The following is a 13,663-nucleotide window of genomic DNA, read 5'->3' on the forward strand; positions in this document are numbered from 1 at the left end:
CTTTACAGTAAAATATTGTGGGATCATTGTGACCTATTGGATCCCATCGCTGTACTCTGCTAATTATGCCAATCAGAATTGGATTAATACGATTTCTTCAGCATATTCAGCAAGCTTCAAACATCGCATGTAGTTCCGTTCGAGCCCATACTCGTTCTTGCCAGCATCATTTGTCCATCGATGCACCCGGGAGTGAGCACAGTATTGTGGGCTATGAAGAGGTTTTACAACTCATGTTCGCCTCAATCCAGCGACGTATAGACAGCCAAGTCTTCGCCGAAAGTGCAACTCCAACACCGATTTATTTAAGCTCGTAGTTTCATACTGTAGATACTCCGTTGATACACATATTACAGCATATCGAAGCCAAGAGTCTTCTCCGAGTCAACTACCAATAACCGACAAATCACCTCGAGCACGACTTCAACTGCGCCTCTAGAATCTCCGCGAGCTCCTTGTGGACATGGCTCGTCAGATGACCCGAGTTAAACCAGAAGTACGTATCCAGCGGTGTGGGACACCCATATGCCAGGTAATTCGTCTCGATGTCCGGCTGGTTGTACCCTGCGCAGAAATTCGTCGTGTTGACGATTCCATACTGCGCCGGATGGTCCATCATGTTACTCAGCGCTGTATGGGCGTCGAAGACTTGGACGGTGGCGTTGGGGTGGGCTCTTGCAAAGCTCATTGCATGTTGGGATAGTGCATTGTTGAACCAGGTTATCTGGGTTGCGTTCGGGGAGGGATTGCTCCGTGCTTGGTTGGCAGGGGTTCGGTCCAGAGGGGGAAGGTTCATGAAGAGGTAGGAGCGGTAGCCTAGGTTGTAGAGAGTCTGGACAGAGGTGAACAGCGTGGTCATCATGCGGTTGTAGAGTGTAGGGAAGTGTACGGCGTATTTGGCGGAGTCGTTGATGTCGTTGATGCCAATCCAGATGGCGACGAGGGTGCGGGATGGGTGGATGATGTTCTTGAGCACCGGGTGGCCGTATTGCTCGTACTGTATTACTTGATTGACGAGGGAGACGGTGTAGTTGTGGTGCAGGGGAGTGCTGTGGAAGAGTTAGATGAGTGGTGCGAGGGTTTGGACAAAGGGCCATACTATTCAATGGAGATGTCCGCTCCAGCAAAGGCAAAGTCCCAAAGTTGCTTTTCACAGCTGAGTGGGGAGGTCAACCCTTTCTTGACGCCACAATTTGTTAGGAACTCAACCCAGTTGGGACCTCCCTCGGCCGTGGCGGTCTAGCAGGAAGGCGGTACTGTCAGCAATCAAGGCGTCTTCGGCAGCCAGCAGGCTTCGCAAGCCCTGCGGTGGAGCGAACCTGGTTCTGAACAATCTTGTTGGATAGTAGCGTTCTCCAATCATATTCAAAGTTCAGCTGGTCGCCGATGAAACTGTAGTTTTGGTGGCCATGTGTTCCTTGGACGTACGTGTATGAGTCGCCAAAGGTGAGTCTGCAGGATGTGCGTCAGTGACAGTCTTCAAAGGTATAGGAATAAGACTATAAAGAACCAACAGGTATCTGGTGGCATCCCAGTCAAACGCGTTCTTGCAACTCAATTGCGGAGGAAGCGCTGCTGCCCCAAACGCGAGGGTCGCGAGAGCCAGATTCCTTGTTATGGCAATCATATTCGTCGCAACAGTCTTCGGTCACGCCAAAGAAAAGAAATTTAGCTCTTCTGATGTGATAGATATGCCATTTCAGATACCAATCTACTCCAGACCGGGATTGACGCCTTGATATCGATGTCCTCAGCCCCGCAAAAATCGATTCCATATGCGGGGAAATAGTCCAGTTCTTGCAAGCCGACGGACAATATTTCTCCGTAGTCAATTAATGGTATTGGATGGCAGCTGCGGATGATTTGGTCTATGTCTCAGATGCCAGGAGCCTTAGCCATCCCCTAGCATCTTCATAAAATTCAATTTCTGGAAAGGCAGGGTCTGAGACGGGCTCATATCCGAGCTATCTGTCACATCAGATGACGGATACCCGATTGTATAGTTGCCCATTTTCGCCGGGATTGACTCAACCATCACCTTGTCAGACCATAATACTTTTTGGTGGTCATTCCGATGGCAGAGGACCGACGATCAAATCCAGTCTCATATCTTTGATATGTGGGATGATTCAATGATGAAAACCAAGAATGAGGTTGATTAAGGTGGCCAAGCCATCCACGTGCTGGATTGAGGCCTAAGGCTCAACCCCCTGCAGGGCCTCCTGCGGCTCTCTCCAGCTCCAAAAGACTAGACCGTGCCTAGTAGGTAGACGGTGGGCTCGTACGGCAGTGGTTTGTGCATAGTTGGTAGTTGGGAAAGCCAGTCATCAATTGATCCTCCAGGCATGTCGTGGCATTCAGCTTGTGCATAACAGTATGACATTGACAACTTGCCGCTGCAGGAGCCTCAAGTTTGTTCAAGTTACCAGCTGGCAAAGCTTTCCACTTTGCCGAGTTACTTCTTTTGCCTTGTGCAAGGTAGAATGACCTAGCCCAAGATACGATTGGACGCTAGTTGTTTTGAGCTAACCGCAGTAGTATGTCCGCAAACTAGGCATGGTTAGCCCGCCCCTTGTGGGCCTACTACTGATACGTAGTTGAGTAAGTTATGGGTGCATGTGGGAGTCCTGACTCAGCACTCCACGTCTGAGGGGGAAGCTGTGTGCCCTGACCCCTCGGCGTATTTATGCTCCGTCCACCCTGGAGATATATCAGGTGTGCTCCGTATTATTATCACCAAGTTCATGGGCTGGTGTTCCCATAAGATTACAACAAATCATCTCGTAGATTTCTTCTTGTATTCTTTCCATTGATGATGAGTAGATTGTACTCCGTAAACTTCAGGTACGACGGGTTAGATGCTCAATTCTACTCCGTACCTTATCATTCTGTTCCTGCTTCCTGGACACACTGACTGCCAACGAATGACAGCCTTCCAAGCAAAAGCAGTTTAAGGTATATGCTGCGAGGCCAAAAGGGCTTAGGCCGTATTTGAGCGGAACTGACGCTGATTCAGGTGGGGCCTGTCAAGGCCAGTCTGATGACCGTGTAACAATCATTATCAATACTACCAATATTTGTTCGAGTGGATGCAGGTGAGTCTCAATCAGGGAGGTCCAAAGCGCAGATATCGGAAGCAATCACGTTAAAAATCTGATAAATGATAGTGCTGTTATTTTACTATTGTTGTCTCAATACAGTGTGTACCTTGGAATCTTGAATACCTACAGGTACCCTAGTTAGTGTTCAACCAGGGTTGGGGAGACAGCACCAAAATCTCATCAGACAAAGTAGTCAGTGCACTGAAGACACTGATTAATCACCAGTCAGGCATCTGGGAGGTAGACTAGGCACCGAGGTAGAAACAAAGTTGTCATACTCTACCAAAAGAAGTAAAGGATGCAGCTGCCACCATCCCTTGACTATCCTGGCTTGACTTCTTAGTCCTTAAATTCCTAGAGCTGCCGTAGATCATGCACGGAATATGTACACTGAGTCACTGGCACCTCGACTATTAAATTTAGGACCATAGTGTGCAGCTACGGTGCCTGTAGTCTATATCCTCCTTGTGCAACTGTCATGCAGATAATATAAGAGGCCAGCTTTGCAAAATTCCCAAGATTGCGACCCCCGCGGAGAACCGAATTACTTGGGGTACCTCAGAGCCTGAGGCTCCGTTCTCGACACCCACTTACCAAGATACCAACAAGATTAAGGCCATCTCCTGCTAGTTAGTGGACGGGTGGACCACAATGTCAGAGACTCGGAGATATGGACCTTCCTCCGCTGGCTTTCTAAACGAACTAAACAAGTACTTACTCCATACCAATCTCCTTAGTGGTAGGCGATTGCTCCCTAGCCAGCAAACCAAACTGCCATAGGAGATGCGCAAAATTACATTCAAATTTCAATTCAATGATTTTTCATTGATGATTTAGTGACTTTGGAGGTTACTTACGGATAATATTGACCTACAGTGTGGACAATGGCTAGCTTGGCACACTGTCCGTACTATCCTGATATCGCTGTTATTCCCCGATGGCTTTCATAACTGTGGTCGTGGAGTTGTATAGCAGTCAAGCTATGCTTCATATGTTTGCATTCATAATCTCGTGCACCTATCTTGCGAACCTCGAGCGCCTTTATGATCAAACTCAATTTGTAGTTAATACTCGGGATGGCTCCACTGGTAAGTTTCACATAGCAGCAGCCGGAGGTCATAACACAAGGGAAGTGCTTTCACCCCCATGAATGACGAGTCACTGTTTGGCAAGACAAATGGATTATCAGATAGCCGACTATCCGAATCATCAATCTGAGTGCAACATTCAGATATTTTGTAACAGAATTTGATACCTGAGTTATGTGCTGGCCCTGGCCCGCCAGTCTACTCCTTGGGCTTCCTCTGGTTTTTGAGTTTGATTTGACTTTGGAATCAAGTTCAAGACCGCTCTTCTGCGAAATGAACCAACAATAATAACCATAATTATGGCCCCGTCTCGCTCCCAACATCTCGGACAAGAGCTCGCACCGACTAACCAAACACTTTGTTTCAGTAGTGTAACCTTTTCTCACCCTGTAAGATAGGTTAGTCAAGTTTAAATCGTTCTTAAGCGATGTTTTATAGTTACATAGTCCAAAGTGTGTTTGGGTCCGAGGCTGACCATCTCGGCAGCTATAGGCCACACCATCCCCAGTCTCGGAAAATAATCTTCAATATCCTTCATCTGGAACATCATAGACATGGTACAACATAGTACGGTTGTGGATGCTAACAATAGTAACTCAAGATACAGGTAGGCTGTTGGTACTACTTATCACGATCGGAGGTAGTTAGGTTAGAATATGCATTTCTGAATAAATTTGTAAATATCACACAGGGGTGTTGACGTAGCATACAGAAACTAGTTTTAAGCCATACAATCATACAACAGATAAACCCGAATGGAGGAGGTAAGGTGCTCCGTAAGCACTGTGTACTGTGAACAAAGGAACTTTGTAGTCCGTACTCTGTACAGATGGTGCCTTGTTACCCACGTGGAGCCGAATATTATCGACTAGTTCCGACATGGTCATGATTATAGCGTGACAGCGCACTAGCCGCATAAATAATGGTACCATGGCTCATCAATGATGGTAATCTATTCCTATAGATGCGGATGACTGTAACCCATAGAGGCGAAGGTATGAAGTAAGAGAGTCAATATAAAATGATCAATTGACAACAATTATGATCACGAGGTGCTTGAGGATCAGAGTGCCGAGTCTTTACCCCTATTCTTTGCATGATGCTGCAGTAAAAGTGGGAGAGAAGAAGAATTAGTAATGTCACAAACTCAGATAGAGCAATGTGCTGTCAATGATGTGGGTCATACACTATTTGGCCCCAGTGATCCAGTTAGCCTCCAAAAATGCAAGGCAGGTATGAAGTGAACACCTACGGAGTATCAAGTGCTCACAAGCGAACCAACTTACCATGAACGTGGTAATCATGGAAAAATGACCTTGTAGTGTCTTGAGATTTTCGTTGGTTACTTGGAGCTCGAAGCTCTCGTACAAAACCAACCTTCGAGGCCTATGTACTCTCGGTAGTGGCTGGTTTCTTTCTAGTTGGCGTACGGAGTACGGAGTACCTAGTGATTGAGGGATGGTTGTCTAAACCGATCGACATCGATCCATAAAAGGCCATGGTAATCGGCCAGCATCCGAAACACTATGGTTCTCCGTAAGATATGGGACCGTAAACCAACTTTAGACATGATGAATACCTTGTGATGGTATTATCTAAACCACACATTCGTTCCACCAGATCCACCTTTTCTTTTGAGCACCTGCCCAGATAAAGGCTAATTAATAGATACAAGCAGGGGAGCAACGACATCACCAACATTAAATACATAGAAATTGTTTTCAGTGGACGGGTAAGATATTGACCAGAAGCCTGTTATTGCGACTTTTGGACTTGGTAAGTATGACGGGACATCTTCTGGATTAGTACTTCAGTCAAGATCATAATAATAATAGAGCAGGTACGGGGGTATATTTACTCAACAAATATGTAGAACTCCCACAATAACATGAACTTCCACAATATCACCTCAAGGAGCGAAGTGCACACACTACAGAATACTGGTAATCACTCTACAGCTCATCTAATGTAACTCCAGATACGTAAAAAATCATCATGATGTGGGGTTGAACTATTCAGCAACAAGCATGGCTGGCGTCTTTTCTGATTTCTCGATTGTTTCCCTGCTGGCCGGTTCTCTTCACCGGGAGGGCATTAGTGGGCGAGGGTGTTTTGGGCTCCACCCGCGCGGGGTATGATCAAGTCAGAACACCAATCAATTGGAGCCCAAATCATGAACCCAGGCCTGCCCAGGCTAAAGCCTTTCCGAGATTGGAGCCTTGCATGATTCTTGCATTCCTTAGGTAGCTTTCTCTTCCCCTTCCAACATGAATGGCTGACCTTCACATCAGCCCCCTTTTTGGTAACAGACAAGCTGATGATAATTTCTGGCGCTATTGTAATGATAATGAATTTTAATTCATAATCATGGTGGAAATTTCAGAGCAGGTTGAATGAGTAGCCCCTAATTGTACCAGAATTCTTCCTGTATCCCGCCTGATGAAGTCTGGGCATCTCTGTAAAGCCACAATAATAATAATTTCAACTACTTCGGACATTGACTACTCCGTTCAGACTCCATTCATATCTAATTGCTAACATCTGGTGCTGCCAATTCCCCTGCTTTTTCAATATCATTATCGATCACATGTTTATACATGGTGTCTGGTAGCATTCCTTGCCATCATCAGCATCAAGTGCCCAAACTACACATAGTCTCAAATACGTGAAATAGGAGCCATGATGGTAACGAAGAATTGAGGCGACAAAAGTACCACAACTTGTTTACTGTAATATGTATCGTAGACTCCATATCTCCAACATGGGAGTTGGATTCAATGACAGGACAAATGATTGATCCCCCCAACACACCACTTCAAGCCAACACACAAGTTTAAGGTTCCCTAAAGGTACCTACCTAATGTAACCTCTGATCCACGATTGATCGTTCGCTTGCCCTTCGAGGTAGGTCGACATCCTTTCACAAGAATCACGACTTTATGGTCTACGGTGTGCTTGTACTTTGCAGTGGGGTGATTCTGAGATTCGATTCCGACTCCCTCTCTGCATACACCATACACCATAGTCTAAGTACCTCAGTCACTTTCGTCCTACCTACTCACAGAGTATGTGAATGATTCAATGTTGTTGATGATTGGATCACTGCCCTCATATGCCCCACTGACGCGTTCCTGACTTGAACAAGAAGACTACTCTGTACATAGTAGGGACCTCTGTAGCTGTACGGTTTTAAACAGGCACAAGTTACACTACGTACCATAGTTGAAGTGTCAAGAACATTCGCATTTGGCAAGTAATGGCACAAACCAGGCCCTTAAAATGATGTTTTTCCATTGATTAGATTCTATATGCCAAGAAATACTTAATGAAGAAGTTGTTGTGGTCAAGTAGCAGATGATGCGTTTTGGCAATTACTCATCGTATTTCAAAGTACTCCCCATGCGCAAGTGAGATGAACGACCTCGGGCTACCCCCATAGAGAGGTAGGTAATAATTATTTTTCCGTTCCCCCTTTCCACCAGTGACCTTCAATCTGCCCACACCTTTAATGACCTTCCCAACTAAACAATCCCTCAGACTAAGCAGAAAGAAGCTACCTTCTACCGGCATCAGCCGCAGTTTTGATTTTTAAAGAAATACCACAACATCTACTTCATATTTGTTCTTAATTTTGTCTACTATTATTCCGGACTGTGTCCTATTTACACAGGCACTTATCTGGTGGGCAGCTTTGGCTCAAAGATATTTGTCATTATTATTACATTACCTATTGGTGAACCGCTGGTTGTTTCTGACCATTTCCGTTGTTATTTTCTGCCCTGGATTTTCCCTCGTCAAAGCCTCTACTACGGAGTAGGGGAACCTGCACGCGCTCTTCACTTTCCCCGACCTGCGCTACACCTTCTTCACTAGGGCCGCGCTACTTGGACCTTTACCCAGACCGTTCACGCCGTTCCTCGGGCACGCCATACTAGCCCATCCTCGATCTGTCCTTACTCTAAGAAAAGTCCTGACTACTTCGGCAACGGCCAGTGATCTTGGAAGGTCTCCACGGGCGCACACGCTAGGTTCATGACAGTCTCCCTGCGGCAGTACTCGACACGCGCACCGTCTGTCCCAAGTCGCGGCTAGACTATCCAAGCTCTAAGCCTTTAAGAGCAATTCGTCATACTATAAGTTTTTTTCAACATTAACTTGAAATTGTCGTCAACACCGCGACACAGCACAACAGACAACTGCGTGAGAGGATTCCGGGTGGGCGAATCACAAGAGCCATACCCAATAAAAGGAAAAGGGGGTGCTCGGTAAAATTCTAATCTCGCCACTTTTCCTGCGGAGAGCTCCGGTCTCAGACAAGAGCAAGAGGGAAAAAGGGAAAAAGAAAGTCAGACAAGGAAAGCTTAGCCGGGAAAAGAGCCTACAACAGTACAGTTTACTCGGAGACACGAAAACACAGATCCGCGTACGGACTAAATTGGATACTACTGAGGGGAAGGGTGTAAAAAACAATTGGAGAATCAAAAGAAGCCGTTATTTTTTTAATTTTCATTTTTTTATCTTACCGTCGGAGAGCCCTGATATTTCACGGAAAAAGTGGGTCGAAATCGTTGTGTGGTAACGGACCTATCACCACAAAGCGACTGCACTCCGGCTATTCAAACCTCGAAGCAAAAGGGAAGAGAAAGGGAAAAGGGAAAAAAGAAAAGAAAAGGGAAAGAAGAAAGGCGAATAGAAACGCAACATCACAAGAATCCCATCTTTGAACCCCTCTTACGTTCCTCTGGGAGGGTTTCTGTTATCGCCTCCAAGTCCGACAGCCTGAGCATCTATTGGGCGGTGGCTGTCCAATATTCCTCTCCTCTCCCTCTCCTTTTCACCAGTGCGAAAGATTACGTCCCCACGCACTCCACCACACCCTCGGAACCCACGAGGTGCTCTTGACCAGTGGACTCTTTTCTTTCTTTCCTGTTCATTTTTTTTTCGCCCTTTTTTCTTTCATTGCTGGTGAGAAGAATTGTGACTTGGTTCGTCCGAAGCCTTTTTAGGGCCGTCTCCTCCACCCAGGTTCGCTACCGGCTGGGAGTCCGACCAAATTTCCCTCCGTCTCGATTTTAGGGTGATTTATATCCTGGGTCGCCACTCGATCAAAGACACCGTCTCTCGCGCTATATCTCTTTGAGTCTGGTGGTCCGTTTTATTTGTTTTTTCAAATCTTAAACCTTTTATCTAATCATTTCCTCGTTTCGCTTGTGGGTGCTGTGACTGGCCTTGGCCCTGGATTACTTTCTTAACCCTCGTCTCCCAGGCCTAAAAGCGACGGTTCCTTTTTCTTCCCGCTGGTTCCTCGTGCTGCTGTGCCTACCGCCACCTGCAAGGCATCCTCCGTCCACCCTAAAAGGCGACTAAGGCAATTAAGCATCATCTTGATCCAAGCATCATATCTTTCAGTTCAGCACCGTCTGATATTCCTATTCTTAACTCAATTTGTCAATTACTTCTGACCCTCGGTGTGCTCTGTTTTACGACGAGATCACGCGCTTGATTTTGTTTGTTTTCTTTCAATTTCCATTCACCTTCCAATCAGCTCAGGTGTGAATAACACCTGCGCGAGTCCTCTCTGTTGATACTGTTTCTGGATTGGGGCGACTTCCATCCAGATTCACTACTGAAAGTACGTCTACAAAGGAAGAAAGAAAAGGAAAGAGAGAAAGATTTTTGTCACAAGATCATATTGTGGTCTTGTATACCAATCTTTCCTTCCCCTCCTTCATATCGCGATACAACATAGTCGTGTTTGTATCCATAAAGCTCATTGTGTTTTCGACGCGTCTAGAAACAGCAGACACGCGAGTTTGGAGGAAGATTAGGGACATCTTCAGTTCCGGCTGAGATACTGTGTTTTATGGACAACAGACCTGCCTCCGAGTACGCGCAGTCAGGTTCGCACTTTCCGTATCCACCGTCTGCCACTGCGCATTCTGAACTCCCAGCTGCAGACCAGGCTTCTGCTGCTGCCACTGCTCAATACACGCCTCAGCAAGAGGTCCGTCCCACCCCTCAGTATACGCCTCAACCCGAGGTTAGACCTGCCTCTGCCGCCGCCGCCAATATTTCGTCCTCCAACACACCGCAGTCGGACTACGGTCTGAACCAGCCGCCCGCCGCGCGCTCGCCCGCATATCCGGACTACCTCGCTCGCCCGCCTCAATACCATCACGCCCCCAACACCCAGGCCGGTGGTGCGGCAGGTATGGCTCAAGCAACAAGTCCGTCCATGACCACCCTCCATGATGGGCACCAAAATGACCATCGCAATCACACGAACGTGAAGTCTGACGCGGACGTTCCTATAGATCCCTCAATCGCGGCCTCTAGCCCTACCTATCCTCCTCCCTATTCGCCGTATCAGCCTCAAGGTCATGACATGGCCCAGTATCAAGGTCATCCTCCCCCGCCGCCTCCTCAGATGTATGGGCGTCCGGAATGGTCGCATGGTTATGGACAGCACCAGCACGGTCTTCCTGGACCCTATAGCGCTCCTGCTACAACGGTTGGTTCCGCCTCCCCTGCTGCGACCGCAGGGCCGCGCCCTGGCCAGGTATGTCTTTGATAATTTTGGCGTCTATTTCCAAAGGCTGCGCGTCCGCGTTTTTTGTTGTCTTGGACGCCTCTGAAATTTGGAGGCCGCTGCCTGCGTGCCTGACGGGGTTGTGGAACCCGGCGCACTCTCCATCTGCATCGAATATATTGTTCAAAAGCTCATTGACTTCCCTTGCAGGTCTACTCTTTTGTGCCCATTCCTGGGGCGCAACAGCACAAACGACCCCGACGTCGCTATGAAGAAATCGAACGTATGTACAAGTGTGGTTGGAACGGGTGCGAAAAGGCTTACGGTACTCTTAACCACCTGAATGCCCACGTTACTATGCAGTCGCACGGAGCCAAACGGACTCCCGAAGGTATGTTTCTGATATATTCCTCTGCCTTCTCTCTCCGTTCTTAAAGCCCAATTACAATGCCACGGATTTGTCCTGTCTCGAAAGCGCCATTGGTTTCGATTAGACTAGTGCGGGTATCTCACACTAGTCGAGTTACACTGCTTTAGCGCTGCGGATCGCAGTAGCGCGAGGCATTGGCGTGGAGTTAAATCCTACTTACCGATTCAACTTCGATGCTCCGAATGTGGAGCATCTTGTTTCATTTGCCCGCTTTCACTCACCCTCGACTGTGTTCTATTAACTAATCTTACCCTTTGCCACAGAATTTAAAGAAATCCGCAAGGAATGGAAAGCTCGAAAGAAGGAGGAAGAAGCCCAGCGTAAAGCTGCTGAGGAGCGTGAACGTGCTGCCGCCGCTCAAGCTGCTCAGGCGAACCAGGTTGATGCTCCCGGTCCTACCGATCCTGCGCAGGCTCAACCTCCTGCCTACGCTGGCGGTGTCCGCCCTCAGCTGCCGCCAATTGGCTACCAGCCTGCCGACGGCCAAGTTCCCGGGCAGTACGGCGGTGCCAGTGGCATGGTGTATCAGGGTAATGGTCAGATGGCCTATCCTCCAAACTACCCTCACTCCCCGTATGGACAAAGCGGGCAGGTGTATCAGCAACGTAAGTAGTCAGTCCTTTGTTATCATTGCATTGTCAGGACCGAGCCACGAGGAGATGCACAAAAAAGAGAGGAAGGGAAAAAAAAAGAAGAAGAAAAAAAAATCTCTTGTCAACATGCCGCAAGGCAGGATGGAGAGACGTTTCAACGAGGTCCTTGGATCTATTGCTCTAAGGGACAATAGCTGATCGACGATGGCTTCTTGCAGAAAACCAATCGGCCAGCTACCCACAATAGATGCCCATCATTCCTGTGTTCTCTCAGGTTGCATATTCTAATATCTCTTACCCCCCTAATCCCGTGTCGCCATCGCGGATCTAATTCTTTGAAGTCTCGCGCACATGATACCATCTGGCCTTGATTCGTTAGTCTCGAAGAGCGGCCTTGCGACTTACGCTCTGTCCCCGTTGTTGTTGTTTTTGAATTAGATCGCTTGACATGAAAAGAGAAGACAAAACCTACCCCTTTGCACTCAAAAGACAACATGCCCTCGCCCTTGCAAAAACTGGCTCCAGGACTGTTGTGATTTTGGACTCCTGGCGAGGCACTTTGCGTGAGCTGAGCATTCTCCTGTGATATATGCCGGCATTTGATTTATTGAGCCCCTCTCATCGATACTCTGCTTCGCTTCGTATTGTACCTTTTTCTTTCTCCTTTGTCCTGATTGATGTTTCCTTTCCTCGTTACCCTGGGTTGGTTTGAACTTGTGCATTATGTCCTTTGCTCAGTGGACCTTCCACGCAGTCATGACCCTGTCTGGTGGCTAAAGTCTTACAATTCGATCTTGATTATTCTGCTCTTCGTTCCTGGTGGAAACTGCCACCACCTCGTTGGGCCTTTGAAATTAGAGACACGTGATATGGTGCATAATCGAAGCATGATAGCTCAAATGATGATGTCCAAGACATTCAATTGCAGCTTCCTCGTAATTTTATAATATTCCTAGGCAACAGCATTTGGGAGTCGAGTTTTTTATGGACCTCGCAACCCCTATGAATGACACAGGTACGGGAAAGCGCTGTCCATGAGCGGATTGAAATACTGGGAGGGTTAACGAGGCTGTCAGATATGAGCATAGGGTTCTTGCCACATTCGAGAGAGGTATCAAGACATTGCTACGTGCCTTGAATATGATTTGAAGTTTTCTTGAGGTGTTTGATTAAATCATGTTTTTTCACTAAATGAGACAGTTGCCGTTGTGTGTTCTATGTCATTTTTAACTTATACCCCAGTTAGTCGCTGCTTATCCCTCTTAACCTTCAAGCGGAGGGTTCCCACTTTTCTCAGAGGTCCGCAAGGTAGGACAGACTAGTATCCTAAGTGGCATAGCCGTAAATAATAAACGCAACGGTTAGTTCGATCCTGAAGCATGTACGGGACTAAGAAACGGGACTACCGAGGAGGCTAACAGTAAGCATGAGCCCGTGGTCTCACAAGGCTGAACCAACAGCACAGCGTAGTGTGGCAAAGCTTTGTAGCATGTGGCTTGACTGTGGCTAGTGTAGTCGCCTGGCTTTGAAGCATGACAATCCGACCGGAAATACGTTCTCCCGAAAGAATGCAGCGATTGTAGTGCGCTAACCTTCTATTGCCTAGTTATGATACCACTGATAGCTACGATAGCCCAGACACTTTTTTTTTGGGCGTGGTTTGTATGATTTCTTCCGGTGCCGCTCAAGGTGTTACTCTCTCCAACGTCCTATCTTCTCATCCTCGGTAATTTTTTTTGATTACTGTTTCTGCGAAAGTTCAAATTGCGAATTGTTTGAGATTTCTATCTGTCGGTCCAGCTTCAACATTCGAAATCGACGATTGCGCATTGACTACGCCGGATCGAACGTTTGGACCTTACAAAGGGGTCTTTAGAGGATCAGGTGCTAGTGATTGAGGAGATACGGTAGGGTCAAGACCT

The 13,663-nt window shown here is 47.2% G+C and overlaps 3 protein-coding genes across 3 annotated transcripts; 2 read left to right on the forward strand and 1 right to left on the reverse strand.

Moving 5' to 3' along the window:
• Positions 1 to 274: 274 nt before the first annotated feature.
• AFUA_2G10760 (SGNH/GDSL hydrolase family protein) lies at positions 275 to 2,676 on the reverse strand. Its single transcript, XM_750316.2, has 4 exons — positions 1,515 to 2,676; positions 1,320 to 1,452; positions 1,100 to 1,239; positions 275 to 1,049 (listed from the first exon to the last, which is right to left on the reverse strand). The coding sequence occupies exons 1-4, from the start codon at positions 1,625 to 1,627 to the stop codon at positions 407 to 409; spliced, it is 1,029 nt and encodes a 342-aa protein (XP_755409.1). The 5' UTR covers positions 1,628 to 2,676; the 3' UTR covers positions 275 to 406.
• A 5,061-nt stretch (positions 2,677 to 7,737) lies between these two features.
• AFUA_2G10770 (putative C2H2 transcription factor (Con7)) lies at positions 7,738 to 12,669 on the forward strand. Its single transcript, XM_750317.2, has 5 exons — positions 7,738 to 9,821; positions 9,984 to 10,748; positions 10,929 to 11,109; positions 11,412 to 11,753; positions 11,960 to 12,669. Exons 2-5 carry the CDS (start codon positions 10,053 to 10,055, stop codon positions 11,986 to 11,988), a joined length of 1,248 nt encoding a protein of 415 aa, XP_755410.2. The 5' UTR covers positions 7,738 to 9,821; positions 9,984 to 10,052; the 3' UTR covers positions 11,989 to 12,669.
• A 498-nt stretch (positions 12,670 to 13,167) lies between these two features.
• Positions 13,168 to 13,617, forward strand: AFUA_2G10780 (uncharacterized protein; the record flags this gene model as incomplete). Its single annotated transcript, XM_750318.1, has 3 exons — positions 13,168 to 13,207; positions 13,380 to 13,467; positions 13,542 to 13,617. The coding sequence occupies 3 exons, from the start codon at positions 13,168 to 13,170 to the stop codon at positions 13,615 to 13,617; spliced, it is 204 nt and encodes a 67-aa protein (XP_755411.1).
• Positions 13,618 to 13,663: the final 46 nt, after the last annotated feature.

The sequence above is a fragment of the Aspergillus fumigatus genome, chromosome 2 (genome assembly GCF_000002655.1).
Source record: "Aspergillus fumigatus Af293 chromosome 2, whole genome shotgun sequence".
In the NCBI taxonomy this organism is placed as follows: Eukaryota; Fungi; Ascomycota; class Eurotiomycetes; order Eurotiales; family Aspergillaceae; genus Aspergillus; species Aspergillus fumigatus.